The 25,116-nt window shown below is 38.6% G+C and overlaps 1 protein-coding gene across 2 annotated transcripts in view; it reads left to right on the top strand.

Moving 5' to 3' along the window:
• The first annotated feature begins 730 nt into the window (after positions 1-730).
• LOC113135543 (zinc finger protein 385C-like) overlaps positions 731-25,116 on the top strand; it is a 46,703-nt gene continuing 22,317 nt past the window's right edge. For both annotated transcript variants that reach the window (XM_026315650.1, XM_026315649.1), the window contains exons 1-2: positions 731-851; positions 20,141-20,416. In XM_026315650.1, the coding sequence (XP_026171435.1) occupies positions 809-851; positions 20,141-20,416 (319 nt within the window). In that variant the 5' untranslated portion in view covers positions 731-808. The remainder of the gene's footprint in view (positions 852-20,140; positions 20,417-25,116) is intronic.

The raw sequence follows: 25,116 nt of genomic DNA, 5'->3' as shown, positions 1-25,116 counted from the left end.
CCAAAAGCAGACCACCAGGTTGGACTCAGCACACGCAGGCATCTGTCCGTGTCACTGTACTTGTGGATTCATCTGCAGGCATCTGCTTTTGAACGCAGTCCAACAATGTTAATGAGGGAATGTAAAGGGGGGTGGGACTGGGGAATGATGGCTGGTGATAGGCCCCACAGTGCAGGAAACAAGCAGGAGCTAAAGGTGGAGAGGATTTGACATGTCAATGAAACAATTTTTTTTTTTTTTCTGTTGACCCCTCAACAAGTTCATCTCACTCCTGCTGCTAAGTGGAAGTAGGTTTTAGAATAGAACAGTTTATGGATATACGTTTAACATTGTTTCCAGGCTGTTAAAATGCTGGTAGGTGTTTGGCAAAATTAATTACATTATGCCATCATTTACTGCTACTGCTCTCACTGGACAAAAGAATAAAATCACAGCAGCTTAGGTCTTGTATTTACTTTAGGTTCCTGTAAAGTCTTGCCCAAGTAATTCTAGTATTAAGGTTTCAGCTTCCAAACAGTGGCAGCTTTGAATTGTTTGTTTATATTAACACTAAAACACAGTTTTGATGCTGGTTAGTTTTTACATTAATAATAAAGTTTCATACCGTGCAGCTTCAGTCCTTATGATTTGTCCTTTCCCTCTCTCTCACCGTGGCGCGCAGTGATTCGGTATCTCTGTCGCGCAAGCGGCGGCGGCGGCGGCGGCGGCGGCGCGCGCACATTACCCGCGTGGTTTATCTCTTCTTGACTTGCTCGCGGGACTGAGACGCCTGCAGCTGAGCTCGCGCTGTAATCTGTGACAGCTGGAAATGGACCGCAACAACGGAGGATCCGTGAAACCGTCCGACACCGGTAGGAAAACGTTTGGATTTTTTTGAAGCTATCTGTGTGTCGTTTTGGAAACTAATTCAGATTGCAGTCGACTAAATCTTCCTACAGTGTGCTCTTAGTTAGTACATGCACTTGTTTTCGCTAAAGGTGTCACAAAAGCTGCAAATATTTTGTTTGTAACTAGAAATCACTTTATCATCCTTCATTAGTCCCGTAAGGACCACAGTGTGCCAGTCAGTCTGTCAGTGTCCTCATTTTCTAATGTGAGCATAATAATTCTCAATGCAACTACTTATGTTAGGATACAGCTGTTTTTTGATTTTAAAGGAGTAATGCTAATGTGGTTGTGTTTTGTCAGGCTCTTTGATTTGTAAATGTTTGAGGAATGTGCCAGAATGCAAACATCTTTGTCCTTTAAAACTGATGAATAATCTAAAGCCAAGGGATTGAATTTAAAATTGTTTTGAATATTTAGGGTAATAAAGTAAAGTGCTTTAAAGTTAGAAACGGAAACTTAACATGTGTTCATCATTATTAAGTATACTGGCTGTCTTGGTTATATTGCTTAAGAAATTATGTCTTGACAGCTGTGGTGCTGATGGAGGTCAAAGGCATTAAGTTGGGTTAATGAATGGAGTAATTATTCAAACCTTGGAGTTGCAGGATCTGTTTGCTCAGTCAGGGTGTGAGAGCCTATGTTTGTTTTTCTGTGCACATTTTAGACTGTAGCCCAGTGTGTTTGTGTGTGTATTTGCAGATGTGTGCCAGCTACCTGAAGTTGGAAATTGTAAGGTCAGAGATAGAAAATAAAAGACGTCTTTGACCGTAGGCGCTAGTAAAAAAAATACTGCAGTTTTTCCATTAAGGGTCCATTTGACAAAAAAAAAAAGTCCTGTATTACATGTTGCAAGTCTGTTTTTAATGTTTGTTTCCTTACTTGTGAGGTTATTTCATTCATGTCTAAGACATGACTAGGGCAGCTGTAGTTCATGTGGTAGAACATGTTGCTCATTAGTCATATGGGTTGGTGGTTTGATCCTGCTCCTTTTGTGTATATGTGGGGGATGTAAATTGCCATGAATTTCCAAGTGAATATGTTTTAACATCCTTGAACTTGAATCAACTGATTCATCTGTAAAATGTAAGGAAACCCCCAAGCTGACACATTCAAAGTATTTATTTGATCTAATAAATAGTCAGAAGTCAAAAGGTATTAATTTTGCTATCATTAATGAGCAAAAATAACAGCAAATATTTACGTTAGAGGGTGGAATTTTGCATTTCACTAAAGACTTAATGGAGCCTTAAAGAATCTACTTACAGTCTTAACTGTGCATACTCACCCACATGTATATATATAAAATACCTTGCAGGTCAGCAATGCTTGTCATATGTCAGTTTACCCCATGTATCTTCCTATAGATGTGCAGTATGTATTGTGTATGTCTCACAGTGTCATTACTATGCCTTGAGTGTTGTCATTGCACATTCAGCTGTTACTCTGTTCTACTAGAGTAGACCCAGTTAAACACTCAGCACTGGCCAAATCATCATCTTCTGCATCCTCTTTAAATGACCTTGCTCTGCTCCATCCCCCTTTGCGTCAGCTAAAATACCTAAATGGCTCCAAATGACACCCGCCTCCCTGCCAAGCACTGCTGCACCGCTGAAGAGATGTTCTTTTCCAACTGCATGCAAGCAGTCATTTTTTACTGTGAACAAAAGGTCCTTGATTCATCAAGTCCCGCACCTACTGCCCACTCCCTAGAGTGATGCTGTAATTTTCACTAGCACTCCTCCTCCATGAGACTCTCAGATTTTGTAGTTTTTTTTTAGTACCTTGTGTGATTCTGTTCGCTTAGGTGTGTACACAGCTGGGACAGACTTACTCACTCCAAGCAGCATAAAGACTCAAATTCATAAAAATAGCTTCCTAAAGAAAGACAAAGCCAACTGTTCGTGTGGTATAATTCATGAACAAGAAAAACGCTGTGTGCCTTATGTTAAGTACACGTGTCCTTAAAAATATTAGAGACTAGACTAAGCAATTTAGAAAGCAAAAAAGTAATTGTTCTGTGTTTCTTAAGTCATCCAAAAAGCCATTTCAGTGATTAGAACCATAAAAACATCAGTTTTACCAGACCTGTGATAAATGACTCAAGAGCTCTGGTTAGTTTATAACGTTTAAGCAGCTGCAACAAATTGTGGTGTTTGACTGTGGACAAAAATGTTCTAAAGGGCATTTCTAGTCCAAGCAAGATTACAAAAGCTTCCTAGGTATAATGTAGTCATATCTTTTAACTGAGTGGGTTCAGTGGCCTGCTTCAAAAGCTTACATATAGATCACAAAATTTGGCAGCATTTTGCAACGGATTGTCTTTTGCAAATTAATTTGCTAATCTTACAGTCTTACATATTCACAACATTTGGAGAAATATGATTTTGATAACTGTTAACTCTTAAATGATAACCCTGGAAATACTTTATTATTGTCATGTAACCCATCCTCAGGTCCTCAGCCCTTTATTCCCATTGTAAAGTTGTAAATCTTAAACAACGGGTCATGGATTATATAATTTCATTTTAAAGAAAGAAAAGCATGGCTCAAACAAATGTGAATAGCAGCAGATTTAGTGAGTCAGCCAGAGGACTTAACCTACCTGCCAAGTTCATCACAATGAAGGAACACCCAGTGCTACAGCAGTGTCTTTTTAAAGTTAATTGACAACAATGGAGCTCTATGGCATGTAAGTATAAACAATATTAGGCTTTATCAATAAGAAAAGTATTGAACACCAACAGACCTTTAAAGTCATGTCTCTCTGGAATGGTTTGAATTCTGGTGGAAATGTTACTCTGTGGAATTAAAATGAATCAATGAGTGGAGGTTTTCCCTTGTTTACCTTGATTTCTACATGCTATAGCTACTTGATCTGTTCACCTGCAGAGGGAAAACCTCACTGTGTATGGGCGTGTTTTTCCCTTCAGTTCTGCAGGTTCATATTAAAGCCAGGTGTGTATTGTCAGACCTAAGGTCCCCACACCTCTCAACCGTTCTGCATCTGTCAATAGGTCACGATCACTGATTACTTCTGTCCCAAACACTGGTGATGAAGTTGAGTGACCAGCTTATCTTTTTTTTTTCCCCCTCTAACCTTCACTCCCACCTCCCAGTGTTCTCCTCTGTACTTTGGCATTTGGCTTCTGCCGTCTGTCTCAGTAAAAACCATCAGCTGTGAAATTGAGAATAATCATGTGGAACGAGATTGAGATGAGAGCAGCTTGAGCTCCAGCCCTTCACTGTCAGTGGACTCATGGCTCCTGCTGATAAAGTTCAGCGAGGATTTAACAATCACCCACAAAACGTTTTTGTTGACTTGTGAGGAATATTATGTTTTGTCATCGGTATGACCTGCAAGTCTTGCAGAAATTCCTTCGTCAGTCTATTGCCTGCAGTAGAACAGCGTTTTCTTTATGTTTGAAACAAACACTCATGAAATATGCTATTGCTACTTCCAAATGCTGTATAGCTGCCATAGGATGTAACATTTCTCATGTGTTTTATGATTTCACTGAATGTATTTAGATTTTATTTTATTTTACAGCCTCTTATATGAACAGATGCAATGTACCGCTTGCTCTGTAGCAGGACTACAGGCCTTAAATCAGTCATGGAGGTTCATGGCATTGCCGTGCTAACCTCATATCATGATGGTCTGATGTCTGATTTAGGTATCACAGGGTATCTTAAAAAAAAACTTAATGCATTGTCAGGTGCAGAAGCCTGACATTATTTTCTTATTTTCTGTAACAATAAAAAAATAGAGGAGAGGAAAAAAAAGCTCCATGTGAGCAAGAATCCTGTGGTTGTGCAATCACTGCTGTGCTCCAGAGCAGCCATTTTCTGCCCAATCAGTCCAGTGTTCCTGCTGTAGCCTCTGATTGTCGTTAATGCACATTTCCACTGCAGATGTCTGATAGTTACATGGAAAAAGAGAAATTTAAGATGACAAATGTTTATACAAAACACTTCAGTATTTGTTCTGTGCAACTAATCTGTAAAAACAAACGTCGACTGTCATTAATAATTTGAAATGGACTCTCGCTAAAGCCATGAATGACGCTCAGCCTCAATAGGAGCTTCCACCAATACATCTCATGTGCAGCATACACCATATACCAACAGACTGCTCTTTTCAACCCCCCCTCTGAGGCTGCCTAACCCCAGACACACTGAAATGAGGTTCTGGTTGAGTCTCCCATCCAAGATGTAATGTCTCTAGGGCTGTGTAATTACAAACCAGATGACAGTTTCTTCACATGGTGGCAGCTTAAAAAGCCCTCGGGACTGATAACTGTGATCTGTATTTTGGCTGTTTAGAGGTGAAGACAGTGCAAAGCCACCTCCCTGACTCTGTGTTGACCCCTCATGCCCCTACACATCTCTGTTAGCTAAAGCCCAAGATGGAAAAACAAGTCCTTCATGGTGCTGCGAAAATGTCAGAATGTCACAAATCAATAGAGATGTGTACTGACAACACAAGCTGGTCATTACTGGGCTGTAATAAACTAAAACCAAAAAATGGGCAGGCTTTCTGGCTATGACGAAGCCAAATGTACCTGTACAGTACGTTGTTTACAAAACTCATATGTCATTACATTGACAGTTTGAATCAGCTTCCCTGAGGTTGGATCATGAGCTTCCCTGCTGGGTAAAACAATAGTATTTAGTAAGTGGCAGAAACACGACATTGATGTAACAAAGTAATCCAGCAGAAATGCTTGCTTACATGTGTGTAATTGGCCAGTGCAGCACCTTGCCAGATGACGTCATGCTGCGTTGCAGAATAAGCTGAAACAGTTCCAAATTCTTTCCACTCAGTGCTGTATCATTTTGGTAGTGCCTCTCTAAATGAGAAGGGCATACCAATACCCTTTTTTTCTCCCTCACATATAATAAGCCATGTCCTTATGTCTTGTAATATAAACTCCCAGAGTGCTAAGGTGTACACTGCTACAGTATGTACACATAGCACAGACACTGCCTTGATGTATCCTTTTGCCCTCTTTTTTGTGAAAGCAAATGTAAAGTCACTGTTCAGCTGCTCCTGCCACAGTATTTTCTTCCAGTGCTGGAGGTTAATCTCAATACCTGAAAATGATATCGTGCAATATACATGTGCCATTCTGCCCTGAGAAAAGGGGTTTATGTTGGCTTTTATGTAGAGAACCAGTCTGGATTGGTCTGCAAAAACAGATGGATGTATTTAACATAGCCGAGCTGATGTTGCTCTCTGAGTGTCAGTCATACGGACGGAGGGATGGGTAGACACCTTCGGGGCAGTGTGGGAAGTTGGATTTTTGTACGGTTCATTACCCGTTGCTGGATTGCAGGTAGAGCTTCAGGTCAGAAGGCAGCAGTGTGAAAATGCTTATTTTTGTGTGTGTGTGTGTGTGTGTGTGTGAGATGTATATAGATGTGGATAAATACATGTACAATGTGTTGTCTTTGCACGTGCATACACATCTAGTGAGGATGCATGACTGTGACACTAAGAACTGGCTTTTTAATGGACATCCGCAGAATTCATCAGAAACACTACTCTGAATTTGTAGATGATTTTGTACCATTTTGTCTATAAGTTGCATTAAGCTCTGGGTGGCTTACCTCTTCTAAACAATTTATGAAGCGAAACCTGTAAAGCGTGAAACTGTAAATGTCATTGAGATCCAGATATAAATTAACTGCAAATATTTTTCCAAGTTTATAAACATGAGAAACATTCCCTCAAATCCTTTGCTTTTACGAGTGAGAGTCTTTGGGAATCTCACAAATCAATTTAAATTCATGGTGTCAGGATTTGATTCCGAAATGATTCTCAATTAAAAAACAATTTTTGATTATCTCCATCTATATAGCATGACTCACTGTATAATAGTGGTCATAAGAAAATGTCTTTAATTTCCTTCAGACATAGTGAGAAATAATCTGCATGCCCCAGCATTAAACTTGGTTCAGTCACTTAATACAGTGACCAAAATAAAATAAAAAACACCTTCCATCCTCTCTGTTTTTTTTTTTTTTTTTGTTTTGCAATTGATTTATTATGTGGCCTCTTATTCCCAAGTAAGTTAGCTCTTTGTTCCTCCATTAAATGGTGCGTTATAGTGTCTATAATGGCTATTGCTGCTGAACACAAAAGACCACTGAAGCAGGCCAAATTAAATGGCTGTTAATTGAAGGAGCCATTATAGTGTGGCTCTGCTGTTTATATAGTGCCATCTGTTTCAATCATGACTGAATCACAGGGCGCTGAGGGTAAAGCCCCAGGACAGTTATGTCCACTAATAGTTATGTTCATTGGTCATCTGGCTGTAATGACTAAGAACTTTTGCTTCGATATTTTCAACTTCATCACAACTCACTGTGATGTTAGAGCCTCACTTATTAAAAAGGCCTTATTAATCTTTTTGACATTTTCTTTTCTATATTTATATCGTGAAGAAAATGCTTTGCATATAATGTGTATTAGCAGGGTAACTACAACAAATGTTGCTCTGCTGCTGTAATGGTCCCTTGGAGCCTTTTCACTCAGGCGAAAGATAAACACTTGTTATAGAGTTCTCAGATACTACTGTAAATAGTCTCTTAATGTAAAAATACAACTGAAAATGGAGTTCAATGTTATGCCCTTGCAGAGAATTTTGTGTCCCAATCCGTTTCATTTTGTTATCCAGGTCATTTCATTTGTGCCTTACCTCCTTTAGAAATCAGTGGGATAATTTAATGCAATCAAACCTATTTTACCTAGGGAATGCACTAAATTAATAGTCAATCTAATTTAGCCTATGAGGTTTCCAATATGAGCCTGCGCTGATAAGAATGTGGAGGATGGCTGATTAGGGGACTGGGAGCAAGAATGAGCAATGGTCTTATCTGCAGTCATCTGTCAGAGTATTGGTGATTTGCTCCACAAATAAAACATCATTTCTTTTTTTTTTTTTTACTATGTGATTAGTAACTGTCACTCAAGTTAAAAGTCATTTGATCTAAATTCAGTTTGAATAATTAAAAATGTAGCATAATCAGAATAATAACACATAACACACACATTTTATAGTAAAACTACCTTAAACAGGGGAAGTCACTTACATTATTTTGTCACTTAAATGCACCAATCAGAGCATATGTGTGTGGTGGGAATAATCAGTATAATAATCTGTAATCTAAATAGTTGTTAGTTGCAGCTCTGATATAATGATGGATTAAAAAATATATATATTATGAAAATATGCCCATTTAAACTTCAAGGTGATATGTTCAGATTGCTTTTAATGTTTGAACATTTATTACACATTGTCTCAGCACATACATTGTATATTTATCAACTGATGGCCTAGACAAATGACATGGAAAAGCACCCTGAACACATCTCTTAGTCATCCTCATTAGTCATCCCCTGCTTCCACGCACCCCTCCTCCTACCTCCTGCTATCACGCCACATGGAAAGCATACGTTTCCCGTCCAAATGGAAGGATATACTTCCTGGCGTGCCATCATTTAGCATAAACATATTTAGAGTTTTGCTGAAGTTCTATACAGCAAGAATGTAACTTGGAGCCAAAGCTAAAACAAGAGAGACAGACTGAGATAAGGTGAAAGTCTCTGTCATTGAGATGTTATGAGTCCCTGCTTCATCCTATGTTATAAATGTCATGCCGATAGTGAACTGGGAGCGGTCAGGAGTCCTAAATGGAAACAGACAGGGAGTGGCTTATCCCAGCTCTCTCCTGGGGTCCTCTCCAAATGTAAACACGTGTTCACACCCATATTTCAGTGCCAGGAAAACTCAATAGTCTTTCTCTGAAATTCCTCAAATAGCTACCAGGGGTGTTCTTCATGCCAAGTTTGTTTTCAAGATTATTTTCAGAATTTGAAATATGAAGTGCAATAGTGGACCCCACAACTGGCTACCTTGTCAGTTCAAAATAGACATTTGGTAAACTGATGTGGAGTGGAAATACTATTTATAAAAAATATAGTTGTAAGCAATAGGATTGTTCAACCAGATGTCAGGTAGAGCCTGTGAAGACTGTCAAACTGTCAAAAACTGAACTTTCTGTCTTTTTTCCCCATAAATTTAACTTTTTACACAGCCCCAGAAGGTATGCTCACCCTATTAGTTGGTTCAAGGAAAAGCTCCAGTAGAAAATAGGTGAAAGAAAACAAGATGGACACGATTCTAGGCCTGCAATTGACTTTTTTTTTGATGATTCATTGAATCACTTGACTGAAATCTCAGAAACTATGGAAGAATGCCCACCACAAGTCCTTCATATTCCAAGGTGATATCTTGATACTAAAAAAACTCAGAGTGGACACTGAAGTCACTTAAATAAAGGAGCACTTACTATACTGAAAGTAAATGGGCATTGGCTTCTCCAAGACTTGGCAACTTGGGTCTGAAACATTGAAGTGTATTGTAGTGAGTTTACACAGTGAGACAAATGATGAGGCTGATCAGTCAAGGCAAACTATTGCCCTTCATTCCTTGCCAGCTGGATGTCAGCCCACTCATTGGGAAACATCTGAAACAATAAGTACAGTGGTTATTGAAAACATATATTATAGAAAGATTCATAGTTTGGATAAACTTGTTAAAGAAGTCACCTTGAACATACACTCCACACTTTTTTTTTTTTTCAACAGAGAGTCTCCCAGACACTTTGTAAAAAAAAAAAAAAAAAAAAAAAAAACTGCTCTTGGCTGCACCACTGAGCAAGTAAGCCAAATATAAATATATGAGGTCTCTAGTCCATTACTGTCATCCAAAATCCAAAATTCTGTATCTCCCTACTAGCAGATCGATAAAGTGTTATCTAAAGCGTCATCTAAAAGGTCTCTTCATCTTTAATGTATAAGATGGAATCTGATGTAATTGAATATAATTGCGTTATGTACAAAGATAATCTGTAGTTTAGAATATGAAAAGTAAGGCTCTAAAATTCTTACTGTATAGTTGAGAAACCATGTGATTTCTCCAGTTTTTGTTTGTTGATAGCAGGGTGGTTAGCATGAGCAATGTGCAATAACAGCCTGATTTTTCCCAACGTACACCACATATTGTATGAATTAACAGATTTCTGGCATCGCTTATCCATGCTAATTTTTGAAATAAGCTCCCCAATGTTAAATATATCTAAACCTATTAAAGAGAATTTAGGTCAACTCTTGTTCTGAACATAGAGGGAAGGAAGAGGAGGATTATGGCTGACTGCAGGCCAATCTTCAACAGCCCACATCTTCCTGTCAGAAAAGGAGAACAACACAGTTGTCCCTGTCAAACCAGCTCATTATAATCAGCACTTCTGCACAGCATGTCTATAGCACTGTCTGCCTGACTGAACTTTGAAATTAGCAATATTTAAAACACAGAGATAGATACTATATTAGCTGGTTTGACAGTGGAGCAATATGTCACTGAAGTGATTTGTCAAATCTCAGCAACAAAACCTTGTTTATAGATTTAATATCCTTGCTGATAAGTCAGTTTTACAGTATTTCTTAGCACTGTTAGGAATTATGTTAACGTTACAATACACTAAAAACAAGAGTGCCCTGCCATTTTCTTTTTTTATAAAAGCCGAAAACATAGAAACAAAGCTAAACAGCAAGCCTGGTTCTCTCCAAAGGTAAAATCAGATAGCAGGTAAGCATATTTCCCAGCGTGTCAAATTATTCCTTTAACAACCTGCAGTATATAGTATATTTTGAACAAACCACTTAATGAATTGTTTCACTCACCAGGTTTTGGATTTGACACTGTAGGATGCCTTGTAGTGGATACTGCAACGTATTTCTGCACCCCTGTGTTCACCTATTAGCAGATTTAGGCAAGGTGCTTTGCTTTTTTCTGTTATTTTTTCCTCTATTTGCATGTGACTATAATACACTGGTCACATTTTCTTTGGTCCACACAGCAGCCTTAGGGCCCTCCCAGATGGCCGATGACAGATGCCCACAATTGCTTTTGCCCTTGGTTGGAGAGCAGTCCCACCCTCCAGATAAAAACACTGTCCTTCCCAAGTTCCCCTAAACCCATTTTTCCTATTTGACCTAATCTGACATTAGCCCATAATTTACTTTCCATCATCTTCTGTCTCTCTTGTGTTATTAAAATAATTTATATTAAAATAGCTCCATTTTTTGGCATCCTATATAGAATTTCCCAGCATCCTCTCCTTGCCTGCACCATTTTTCACTTTTGTCTATTTTTTCATCATGAAGCTGCATACCTCATAGCAAAGGTCTTAACCACAATGAAATGTCCACTCACAGATTCATTCAGACTCACTGATATTGATCACATATTTTTACGTGATCAATTAAATGTACTATAATGATAACCCAGGATAATACCACATGAATTTAATCCAACATTTAGTAAAAGAGTAGTGTTACTTATACTTACCGGCCACAACGTTGTCTTGATTTCATTGTGGTTATTATTAGAAATTAAGACTACATAACAAACTAGTATTTTAAAGTGTTCTTGTCCTGTTCCTGAAAAAAAGAAAATGTTTGATTGTTCTCTTAAATAACATAAAGAACTTTAGTTCATTGAAATGATCATACTGTATTTTTAGTAGCTATGGTCTTTAATAATCCCTAAGCCTGTTGGATTGTTTGAGTAGTCTGCTGGCAAATAGTGTACAGTATGTTGCCAAAGAGGTGGCATGCAGGGCTGTCTGGTACTATGAAGCCTCCCAGTAGAGAAGGTGACAGCAGATTGGCTGTAACAAACACTAGACTGACGAACACTTAACCAGAGCAGGTTGACATGTATGAGTGTGAGCGTGTTTGTCAGTGTTCAAAACAAGCATGTTGGACACAGTCTTTTATTCTCGAGACATTGTGTAGCTCTACAGCAAGAGTGAGTGTGTCTGTCATATGTGTGTTTTGTGCATTTGTGTGTATGTATGTGTGTTCATGTCCTCTGATACCAGTGGTCTAATTAAAGAGCTGGCATGTTAGAGACCTACTCTGTCTCTTTGTTTAACATTGGGTCTAATCTCCTGCTACAGAGAGTATTTTGTGTGTGTGTGTGTGTGTGTGTGTGTGTGTGTGTGTGTGTGTGTGTGTGTGTGTGTGTGTGTGTGTGTGTGTGTGTGTGTGTGTGTGTGTGTGTGTGTGTGTTATATGGTGATAGCTGTGAGGTGTCCACAAGATGGATGCCAAACCAGTACAGACATTTGTGGGGAACTCAGCCAAGATACCCAAAGGAGTGTGTACGTGTGCGTGTGCTTGTGTGTGTGTGTGTGTGTGTGTGTGTGTGTGTGTGTGTGTGTGTGTGTGTGTGAAATACATGCGACAAATATAACAGGCTGCACTTTTCAAAAACAAGGAAAAATGTGAACAAAAATCGAATTCTGAAAATCTATGTTGCATACATACAAAACATGCACAGAATCATTGCCCCATGTTCCCAGCTGAGTCCAAGGGAAATGTAGAGACTAAAAATATACAACCTCTCCATAGCTCCCACTCACTTACCTAACAGAGTGAATCACTACATTTGCAAATGGAACATTTGCAAATGACCTTGTCATAGAGATCTGACACATAAAGGATCACTCATACTGTGGATTATGTATGCCAACGCAGTTATGCCCGTATCATATGCAGTACATACAGTATATATACTGTGTATTTGAGGGTCATTCTGTTGTTTATGAATAAAATACACCATCCCACCAGTATAATACTTTGGCCTTTTAGTCTCTATTGGAGCAACTTATAAACTGTGTCCTGATTCTATCTGTATGATGCATTTTAGGATGTCCATTTCACTGCAGCTGTTTTTCATTTTGCAGATTAGCACAAACAACTGAAATTTATTTTTATCTTTTTGGCTGTTCATGAGGAAAGAAACATCCAGTTGCTAAAAACTCTGCAATCATTAGAGAGTAATAAACATAATGAACCCATGAAAAACTGCAATAACACAAGTGGTTTTGTTAGCGATTGATTGATTGAGATCAGAGTTATGACTGTAATTAAAGGGTTTAAGAACAATAACCTTTTTAATTTGGGTACATTAACTTTGGGCTTGTACACAACAGTGGATGTGTCTGGTAATAAGCTAATGACTTGACTGCACCGATGTGTCTCTGCTTGTGTCTCGCCTGTGTGCGTTTAAGGCTTCAATGAGCCTACCAAGTGAGTCATGCTTCTCTTGGGGCTTCTTTCTTAATAAAGAGCTCTTTGTCATCTGTATTTAATGCACCGCAGACAGAAACATCTTCCCACAAGCAAGATGAACTTTTACTTCAACACAGTCTAATAAAGCATAAATGCTCAAGTGCATAAGTTGGTTATTTAATTCCTTTATTCACCAACTCATAACCTTTAAGCACACCTGCTTTTCAACACACATCAAGCAACACCTACATAGAAACAGCTCTCCCCTAAGTAAATGTTGATTGGAGCTGCAACTCAAGACTATTTTAATTATCAGCTATTCAGCCAACAGTTTTTTTTTTAAAAGAAGGGATTAATTGTTTTGTCTATAAACTATTAGAAGAAAGTGAAAACTCTACAATTTGTAATTTGTTGTGTTCAGATTATTTTTGTTCAATGGACACTCCAAACCTTTACTATCACATAAGAGAAGATGCAACTGGAAAATGTTTTGATTTTAATAATAATAATAATAATATTATTATTATTATTATACCATAATAATATGTAATACCATAATACCTGACCCAAATAGTAGAATTGCTTTGTGCCACCACAGTTATAATGCTTAGCTTCTGTTCTCGTTTCCTGTCCTCCTAAATTATGATTTCTTGCTTCCTTTTTGTGTTTTTAAATTTCCCAGTATTTCCTTAATGCAACAAAGCATTTTTGCCTAAACTTAACTGAATGTGAAATGTGTCTGCTCTTTGTACACCCATCATCCATCCAGACCAGTTCTGATTTTGACCATTACAGATTTTTCCATGGGGTAATAATTTTAGTTTCCCCACAAAGCATAATTAGAAAAAATAGATTAATTGTATATAAACATAACCTCTATGAGACATTGAGTTCACTCCATGTCTTTGCAGACTTTTACCATCCTTGGTGCCCATGTTTCTTTATTCACCATACAGCGAAATGTGGCTTTTTGTCCATTTCCTTGCCTTTTCTGCACAAATTACAGCATGATTGAGCAGCAATTTGTGTGGAAAAGGTTCAAATTCATCTCCACATGGTATGTTCGGGGTTGCCTAGCAACACAGCTGTAATTGTAGTCCACTTGTCATTCAGTTCTTCAATATTCATTTTGACTGTCAAGACGAAAAACAACTGAAGGTGTTGATGTTTTGTGTGTGGCATCCAGTCTTTGTAAATAATCTTCATCTGATTTTTTTTATTCACTTAGACACACTCATCATGTAATAAATATAGCCCACTCTAAACAAGATTATTACTCATATTCCTCCACTGCCCAGTTTTTTCCATGTCAGGCCATACACGTAATCTGCTGCCGTCTGTTGTAGATGTAATGGAACAGTGATGACAGGTGTTACAGCGAGGGAACTCATCTTGGCTTCAGTTTCTGGAGCAAAGACATTTTTAAAAGAGCATATGCTTCTGCCCAAACATCCCATTAACAGCTGCCACGCATATAAGTGCTGTAGGCCTTGGTCCACATCTTAACACAGCTGTATTAGACCTGTTAATTCCTGGAAGTTTAATACATTGCAGAAAAAGCTGCCTTTATCATGTAATAGATATAGTATGGCAGGGAATTAAGTGCAGCTATATATAGAGAAGTGCTATGCTTTACTGTTTCCCCTTGAGAAAGTGTAGGACAATGATCCACATGCTGACAAGTGATTTTATATTATTCATGTATTTTAAAAATGGAACAAGATATTTTCACAAAATTGGACAAGAGTCAAAATGAAAAACTTCAGCTGCAAAGCACTTGGAAATTTTGCAAAAACTTCATGAAAATTTCATTTCATGTGTTTTCCTGGACAAAACCTAATATTTCAAAATTCTCAGTAATGACTTCAAATAAGTATTTTAGACTTCACATGACTATGTCTTTTTATTGCACTAGCCCCTCATTTGTCAAAGCTCAGTCATAAATAGTTTTGCCCCTGGCATGAAACAATAGCATATCAAGGCAGGCAGCACATCATACATATGGGGATAACAGATTCGGCCATAAAGGCTGAACAGGTTGCCAGTTTTATAGTTGCTTGTCAGCTCAGTCCCCACCTGGCTGGACTGGATATGGCAGCTGCTGCTGCAACTATTACAGCTGTTAGCCTCCCACATAGCCCTCTTAGCTTCAGAAGGCACTAATCGAGAATTAACACTAAAGCCGATGTGAGAAGTTACAAATGACTGTATTTTAGAGCAGTAGTTCAATGGTACTGTGACGTCCTTAAGTAGTGGTTTAACTTCCCTCTCAGTCTAATATATACAGACCCCATTTTCCTAAACCCTACACCATGGGTCATCAATTAGGTTCAACCATAGGCCAGTGTTTTCACCACAGGCCGTTTCCATGCACCTGTTATAGGCCATAAAGCAGAGATGGTGAGCATGCTGTTGGCTGCGGAAGTTAGAGATGAGACTTGCAGGCAGGTGAACAATGTTTTGTATCTGTTGCATTGACTAGCTGATAACAAGAATCAAAAGTTAGAATCCTTTCAACAAGACACAGATGCAGGATGTCATAGTATTAAATATTTTGGACCTCTTCTACTCAGAAGAGGTCTAAAATAGCACTAAATAGCAATAGTGTGATATATTGTGACTATAAATTATCACTTATAGCCGCTTTAAGGTAGTTACATAGATGGATCCGTCTATTTCTCAAAGTGATGCTAAGAGAAAATGGCTTTTATGATATCATCGAAAGCTGAAAAGTCTATAGTTTTAATATTCATTTTATTGCAGCGAGGTTTGTGGTCCTATAAGTTTACAATATTGGGTGCTCAGGCAGACACGCATCCTCCTACATATATTACCTTGTGTCATGCTGATTTGTCTGTGATTTCAACTTTATATGGGAAATCATGTCCAGGAGAGAGAGACTGAGTACATAAAGTCATGTCGACAAACCTGTGCTTTTTATTACTGGCTTTGATGCAGTCCTTTCTCATTAGGTACCAGTAGGCAAACAGGCTGATGAGTGCTGGTATTTAAAGAGTGTCTGGGGCCAGATAGTTTCACTGCTAAGAGGACAGCAGATACTGTGTCTACAGATAACAGTACAGAGCTTCTGATGCTTGAACTCCTTTCTCTGTATTGTGAAACTCTTCAACAAACAGAGCAGGTCCATGATCCTACACAAAGATCCTACTGCCTGCTTGCAAGGATGTATGAACCACAGGATCCATAGACTGAGCTAATTTTTCCTGCATGGCAAATATTATCAGTAAGTGACTCATTCTGCTTTATAAAATGAAAGGATGTGTGACATTGTAGGACAGGGGTGTAATACAAATTGGCTTTCTGAGTGATATGTACGTTGATTTGTGGATTTTGTGTGTTTCTGCTGGTAAAATTGGTAGAATTTTTATATTTATAATGTGTCATTCCCCCTGCTCATTTTATTTTTACATTTTTCATCTTTTGTTCTTTAGTTGTACAATTTTTTGGGAGAAATAAACAAACACAATTTGACTGAATGCCTACTATCTCTTTAAGAAAGTGCATGATTAGTAACAATGGATTCATGTTTCTTGTCACACATGCTTGCTTTAAACGATCACAGCTGGGCCTTTTGAAACTCTCATTCACTCAAATTTAGTGTCATTACTGATATCATTCCAACACTGACAGAATTCAACAATTTAAAACTCGCGCCTGACCCGTAGTAGGTGTTAGATCCCCTGTAAAAATTGTTGGCATGAAACATCAAACTGCCAGAGACCCAGAGTAACAGCTGCAGCACAGTGTACATCATATCCAACCTGCACTTTTGCTCTTAGTTCAATGAATTGTCCACATTGACCATCATATCTTGTGCTGATGTTTATTAATATTAAATCCATTTTAGAATCAGAAATTAGTTTTTATCACTTCACCTTCTTTCACTACTTACTTTTACTATTCACTATCATGTAATTTCTATAGAAAAAACATTACTTTCTACTTTTTAGTTTGTTTTTCACTGTCGGCCTTAAAGGCTGAAAATTGATAATTTGGCACAATTTATGGTATGTTGTCATTAAAAACAAATGTGTGCTGTTTAATGCTTGCAGATCATGGTGAAATCACATTACTGAAAAAAAAAAGACATTTGCTAATTCATGGATTTCTACGTTGTATGAACTTTGCAGTAAAAATGCCAACCAGCTTCTGTGACACTACAATTTTCACTCCAGTATTCTTCAGTATTGTTTTGTTAAAGTGAATACTTCAGATTTATCAATAGACCCTGTATGAGTCAGCTACAACATTAGTAAAAATGAAATGTTTATATTACATTGAAAAAGCGTCAGCCACTCAAGCCATTTGGTTTGTGGCAGGGGACTGTGCTGTTCCCAGCTACACACTCAGGTGCCAAACAGGCAGAGCAGCCCAAGCTGTGGTGCAGAGTGCCAGCAGAAACCAGCAGCTGCTGGCCGGCCGGCAACCTGTTAAAAGTTTTTCTCTAATTGGCTGTCAAGTGCCAATTCTGGTTGACCACATAAAAATGAGTGAGTGGGTCAGCATGGGTGGTTCTAGTGTGATGGAGGGTTTATGCTGAGAATAGTGGTAGAAGTGCGCATTATTGGACAATGTTAACAGGAGATTTTGTACAGTGGCTTGCACTTGAAATAAAATCAGTGTAAGTTCTTTAAACCAGCAACCTGAAAAGCGTGCAAGTTGTAAACCTTTACCAAAAAGATTAAGAAATCACGAAATAAAATGTTACAAGGCACAGTGGAGTGGTGGGTAGCAATGTTTCCTCATAGCAAGAATTTTCTGGGTTCGAGTCCTGTTTGAACCTTGGGCCTTTCTGTCTGTATTTTCTCTGGGTACAGTCCAGAGACATGAAGTTTGGGGTTAGGTTAACTGGTGGCTCTAAATAGCTTGTATGTGTGAGTGTCTGTCTCTATATGTCAGTGCTCTAAAAGACTGGTGATCTGTCCAGGGTACATCCTGCCTCTTGCCCAATCACAACTCCAGCCCACTGCAACCCTGGATGTGCCAGGATAGGCTGTAAATAATGAATGGATGAACGCAGTGTAAACAGACATAAATGCAATTATCATATTACACATGACTAGTAAAGCATACTTTATACTGCAAATCCAGTTTAACTTTTCTATTTGATGTAATATATCTCTGTACATTTCTGTATGGCACAGTGGAGTGGTGGGTAGCAATATATTCTGTATATTTCTTAGCATTTTTGACTTATGACTGCAAAACTACATTTACATATACAGTAAATCATATTTATTTATATATATATATATGGGACAGTGTATATTGACTCTGAAATCATAGAAAATATTGTTAATATGCTGGAGTTACAGCTAATTTGCAAAACCCATCTAAAAAGAGACATGAAAATTTAAAGAACAAAAGATGTGTAATCTCATTTTTAGTGGTTTTACTATTCATTTCATTCCTGAGCAGCACCATCCTGTCAGTGCAAACCACCTTAAAATGATTTAGAATCGCTACACCCCTTTCTGACTGACCCTGTCTGTTGTCCTCCACATCAATACTGTTCTGTGATGGCAGAGCACTTACTGACAAAACACTTTGGGGGCTAGAACAAAAGTCTGAGTTTTCATCCAGCAGCCATCTGACAGAACTGAGGCACATATTACATCTCAGAAAGCAGAAATGTATTTCTGCCTCAGCCCTGGAGCCAAACTGAAAATAATTTTACAGCTGATTAAATGTTTAAGTCATGTATTAAGATTTAATGTCTTCTTTACTCTGCGTCATATCATTGTGCATAATCTGAACATCTGAAATATATTGTTTCCTGGTAGATGGGCAAAAAAATTCCTCCTGCTGTCAACATCTGGGAAATACAACATGATTGCCAGGATGCAAGAATAACTAATCTGACTAAAGCACAAAATGTTTATGGTTTAATTTCTCTAACATATTATGCATAATGTAGACATCCAGTCAACATTTTCAACCACATTTTGCCAAATTGATTGACTAAGTCAGCTACTTGTTGATCTCCTTATGTTTCAGGCATTTGTTGGTATTTGTTGCTCTTTTCTGACAGTTTATATGTTTATGCATGTGTTTGTTGTGGTCAAGGTGAATGTGAACACCTGGTTGTGTTGAAACAGTCCTCAGTCTTCAGCAGCAATTACTCATCCACTGCCAGGCTTTCACTCAAGTAATTGTGGTGAAGGGCTGCAGCTTTGAAGTCCGTGTTGCTGGACGGAGGCTGATGAATTCCTGTAAAAACACATGTCTTTTCACTTTCATCTTTAAACCAGTCAAATCGAATTTTTAGAGCAGCAAAGATTTTACAAATGATGGTTTTTGTTTAGTGGGGGAGCGGGGGTGCATTCAATGAGGCGAAGGATAAAATGTCCAACACCACGAGGAGTTAATTGACGCCATTATCATATGAACACCGTTGAAAACAAAGAATTCAGTCAGACTTTGGGTGACATTTCTACATTCACAGCAGAGCTTGCATCTAGCTGCAGTTTGATTTATGCTGTCACTCCGCCGTAATCACTCAGCTATTACAGGTATTAAGGCTGGGTGCTCTCACAAAGAAACATGTCGCTTTGTGTATCGCAGGAATCAGCTTTTATTATCTGATAAACGGGGAGAGCGACGCTGGTACGAAAACTTTTCTATAGACTGTGCTCCTCTGCGTTGTAATGCTGAGATGTGTGCCAGGCATAGCACATTCTCCACAGCTAATGGATGTCTAATTTGAGCCCTTAAATAGCATGTCAAAGATTTTAAATTTGCCCATGCTGGCACTGAACACTTTGGTCAAATGATGTAGATCAGGCCAAGTGGTGAGCATTCTTTGTAGGGATATACAGTATAATCCCTGGTTGGTACAATGTAAAATGAAGCTCTATAATGGCAGTGCACATAAAAGTACAGTTTGAATCACACTGAAGACAAAGAGCATCACTACTCTGCTCTCAGTGGAGTCACGCTGCTCTGTTGCCCCCCTGTGGAGGCTTCAACAACATACCACACGTTTTAAATGAAATGTCTTACATGGGGACTACACTGCTTTTGTCACATTTGAAGTCACTATAATTCTTATTAGTTCATCCTGAAATTACCTTCTTCTTTCTCCAGGCATGAATCAGCCCAAGAGCCCTGACTGGCTAGAGAGGAGCCCTCCCCCTAAATGTCAGGAGGGACAAGAGGACGAAGAAGATGAGGAAGACGAAGAAGAGAAGAGGGTGGGGTCAGGGCACAGGGCCAAACGAGAGCGCCGTCAGGTCAGCAGCGGTGCCACTGTGTGCCAGGTGTGCAACATACAGCTAAACTCCAGTGCTCAGGCCCAGATCCACTACAGGGGGAAGACACATCAGAGGAGGTTACGCCGACTGGCAAAGGCTGTCAGCACAGGTAGGGACACACGTATTTCATTTTTGCAATTATGCTTATTTTGATTAGGTGAAAATAAGTAAGAGTAAAGAGCTGTGAACTATAATGTCAACAATACAGCATAGTTCTGTGGAATTATTGTGTATTCTGGTGCGCAGTCATTGTGAGCTATTATTAATACCTATAATTCCCTATCATGGCTGCCAGGGATGAACTCCTGTACATTTATTTAGGTTTATTTGCTTTTATTTAAATTTGCTTCATTGAATTACCTTGGGTGAGGATTGCCTTATTTGCAAGAATGAAATATCATGCTTAAGTGCATAGTTTATTATGTAGTTTAATCCTGCGCTACAAAAGTGATTCACATTAAGATGAATACCAAGTAAGAATATGGCTATGTTAGATTCATTCATTTAATAAATCTATTTTTAAGACAGATTAAGACAAAATACTGGGATATACTGAGGCCAGGCAGTTCCTGCATTGACACACTTTGACTTGTCATAGCAGGAGAATCAGAAATGATATTAATTATAGCTCCATTACATCCGTCCTGGTATGCCAGCATGACATCATGCACAACACCGGATTCCTGGAACTGGAGCACCTAAATGGGACAGAGCCATTATTTATGTTATTAATTACATTTGTGCTTCTCATCAGGTGACAAGTTAAAATGTCTTTTGCAAGAAAGGTCTATAACTGGTGCATTACTCTGAAATTACAACAGTATAACACTACTAGAGAGGAATAGTATGTCTGTCCTCTACAAAATAAAGTGAGGGACACATAACTCCATGTTTGGGTCACAACAATACAAACTGCCTGAAATTACCAGTTTAATCAACAGCTCTTACACCCTGAACAAAAACAGTCCATTATTAACTTCTTCAAATTGATATTTACTGCAGGGCTGTTATATTGTCAGTGGTTTTGTTATATTGTCCTTGGCAGTATTGTAATCAAGTCTTCTTTTATCAAGACTCTGTTTACAAGTGGCAGAAACAAATGCTTAGTTGTCTTGTTTATGACTTTTATGTCTCTTGGTGCAAGAGTTTAATATCAAGAAAATTAGCCCAATATCTGACAACAGCATGAGTGCTGGTACATGGCTCTTACATTGTTGTGTGTTTTTCTGCTGCATGGATATCAGATTTTATAACTAAATGCTACATACGAAGCAAAAATGTGAGTTTTTAGTCTGTCACAGGCTGTCAGTAAAACTTTTTTCTCTGCAAGTTTTCCAAATTCAGACTTTCCAGTAGAGGATGTGGAGAGGTGCTTTGGCAAAAAAAAAGGTAGTGTCATGCATCAGGAGACTTGGAAACTATGCCCTCATATGGAACAGTCCTAGTTTAACCAAGTGTTTATTTATTTTGACTTTATCATGAGCTTGTAAATGCTCACATCTGCAAACGACAAGGACATGTAGAGCATTCAATATACACTGAAGAGCCCCTCAGCATTTCCAAGTATTTTCTGCACACCTGTTTTGACAAGGGGCCATTAATCACCGTCAGTCACCACCACCTGTGTCACTCTGCTGCGCTGACCAGCTTGATCAATCAGCATGAAGAAAAAAAGCCTCCAGTCAACAACTGGCCAATAAGATGGCACTTTTTAATGTTGATTTATGAGACCCTTTCTCTGTGAGTTTACCACACATATTTTGCTGTTCCAATCTAACACAGCACATGAAATTAAATTAATACTATAGCCAATCATTATTTATTTTCTCCCTTATTTCAAACTCATTTTGTTCTCATCAGAATGCTATTGACTTTTTTGTGTCAGATAATAGCCTTTGCAGGTCATCATTCATACTTAAATGTATAAGACTGATCTAGAACAGAAGCGAGGGAAATGGTCTGTGTGCCCTGGTCCTCATTTTTGGTCTCTGTCTGTCTGATAATTGTGTTTTGACCTTCCAGTATTCAGCAACTTTAAGGTCCTGACTCACAGATCAGGAATCACAACTTTAACATTGCTTTTTTGGAAATCCAGGTCAGTGGCCAACTGTCCAGCTCTTTGGTGCAGGTATTTATGGGAAAAAGTTCATATTTGCTGTGCATCACTGTCTGCTTTTCATAATGAAAACTTTCTGAGATTAGACACGTTCCGCAGTGTCAGCACTGACAGAGTGTTTACGCCAGACCTGCTGCAGGCCACAGTGTCAGAGCCATCTCATCTGCTAACTGATACTGAGATGGGACTCAGTTGTGGGCAGCTTGTGTCAGTCCCTCAGGGTGGAGAACTTCTTGTTTTCCCAAACAGGGCACCCAGTGATTTCACACCTCCCATGTTTGAACCAGTTAAATGAATCCCACAGCATTTGACCCTTTTTGTCTGGGTTGTTGTGCAATTCACAATAACACAAATTGAGCACTATAACAAGCAATTGAGTTTGAGTTCCTGCCTTGCTGTGGAGCACATAGGGCAATTCCCTGCACGGGCAGCAGCTCCATGTGAGCACTTCAGGGGCACTCATTGCATTGGGGGTTTTACAGGGATGAAATGCCCAATAATAGAATTCAAACCTGGAACTTTCCCGCTGGAGGGTCGGAAGAGAAAAAAGATAAAGGAGACAAGCAGAGTCACTTAAGGTGAATGTTAGTATAATTCAGTGTGCGCTGCAATGAAACTAGCCTAATAATACCCATTCCGTTCCCACAGCTGAACTAGCATTTCCTTTATTTAGCTTCATGAAGTGATTGCTCAAATGAAAAGAGATTTTAATAGGGTTGTTCTCACTGGGGGCCATTTGAAAAGAGAACGGAGCAAAGCACTTTCCACTTCCTACACTCCACACTAAGCTTCTGGACCACTGTGGAGTCATTTTGCTTCAGGGGTTTTGGTTTTCTAATTTTCGGTTTGATGTGTTTTTCTGTTACATATATCTCTCGAGTTGCTATTTCAGATTTACGTATACTGTGCACACATGCACTTTCGAAAACAGGAGATAATCAAAGAAATTCTTTAAAACTTTACCATCACAGGCACAAAAATGCATTTATGATAAATGTACACAATTTAGTGTGAAGTAGCAATACAAGTCCCTTTCAGACGTGCATCATTTTATGTAAAACTGATGGCAATTTAACAATTTGGTCTCACTTTTAAATAAACCCTAGATTGGACCTAGTAACATTTCCAAAATCTTGATGTCTCATAACATTAAATAATGAATTTGACAAGTAAATCTATTGTAGGTTCACTGTGAGATGTGTGTCCTGCACTCACAATGGCTATTAAGGCTTTAATAGATGCTTAAAAATATGTTTCAAAATCCAGCGATGATACAGCCGTAGAACAAACAGTAAAAACCTCTTTTTCCTTGCTATCAGTAACGTTTGTATCTCACCACTCTTCATTCTCCTTCTGCTCCCTCTCGCATCCCAGATGCCAAATTTCTTGACTGTTTCCCTGAATGTGCTGTCATGTCTGAATGAATCTTCAGGGAACATTACTGTGAAAGACCCATATATATAGTATGTCTCAATGACACAGTAGCCATTATTGTTACATATCTGAGGGTTGGAAAGGGCCACAGTTACCATATTCCGTTAGGATAACATGACTTAGGCATCTGGGTGGTTCATTGGAGAAAAACACTTGTCTAGCAGTACAAGACAAAGGTGCATTTTCTGGTGGCACCATCAAACCAACAAGGCGATGTTTACAAGTGGGAAGTATATCTATTCGATTGTTTGAATGACCTCAGCTCCTTGTTGCGATTTTACCATCAGACTTTATAACAGCACCTTTGAAAATAGGTACTGTTTGGCCAGTGTGCTGCCCCGGTGACAAGCTTTTTACTGCTTTTCAGGATTTTTCTATTCTCACATTTTCTCCTGCTGTACCTTTGTGAAACACAGCTTTCAGAGTTTTGTGGTTGATCACTTTAGCTGTTGATGTTTTTTTTTTTTTTTTTCATTTGGACTGCAGCCCCTGATGTGATCATCTATGATGCTATAATAAAATGTCCCTGTAGCTCTTTTTCTTATTTTTGCCTTTCAGCTAGTAGAATTGGTGGGGTGCAAGAATTCCAGCAGGATTCAGTGAGGAGAGGAGGGAATAATGTGCTAAATGAAGGATAAATAAAGTAACAGTCATAAGAGCACAGAGGAGACATTTTTCTTTATTCTGCTCTCCTGTCCCTTCCCATGTATACAGTCTCTCCAAGATAAATGTCACCTACATCTCGGAGAGCCTTTAGTGTTATCTTAGTGATGGCATAATGTTATAATGATGAGCAGACCTTTAAGGTTCTCTGTCATCAGACTGATGGGTTTTCTATAAGAAATAATTCTAGGTCCTCAATAAAGATGATCATATATTATATGCTTCCACAAAAATTGAGGACATCGGCAGTTTCTCGACCCATGAATTAATAAAGCTGAATGTCACTGATGCAAGAGTGAAACACTCTCACACAGTAGCTTTATAAACTTAATCAGTTATAGCTACAAACACTACTGTAGTCGTGACTTGCTGAGGTGAATATACTGTCTTCTTGCTTCTGAATTATGAGTAGTTAGTTATAAGTAGTTTACTTTTGCCAGAACATTTTGCTGACATTTTAAATATATTTTTATTTTGCAGAATAGCTTCATTCAGTGGGAATGTTTCCTTCACCAGTGAAACACTGAACACAATGCTGCAACACCAGTGGTGTGCCTTCCTTATCTCACGTCATGTATATCTTGTCCCATTCTGGA

The sequence above is a fragment of the Mastacembelus armatus genome, chromosome 19, assembly GCF_900324485.2.
Source record: "Mastacembelus armatus chromosome 19, fMasArm1.2, whole genome shotgun sequence".
NCBI lineage: Eukaryota > Metazoa > Chordata > Actinopteri > Synbranchiformes > Mastacembelidae > Mastacembelus > Mastacembelus armatus.
This window is presented reverse-complemented; position numbering and strand designations above follow the sequence as displayed.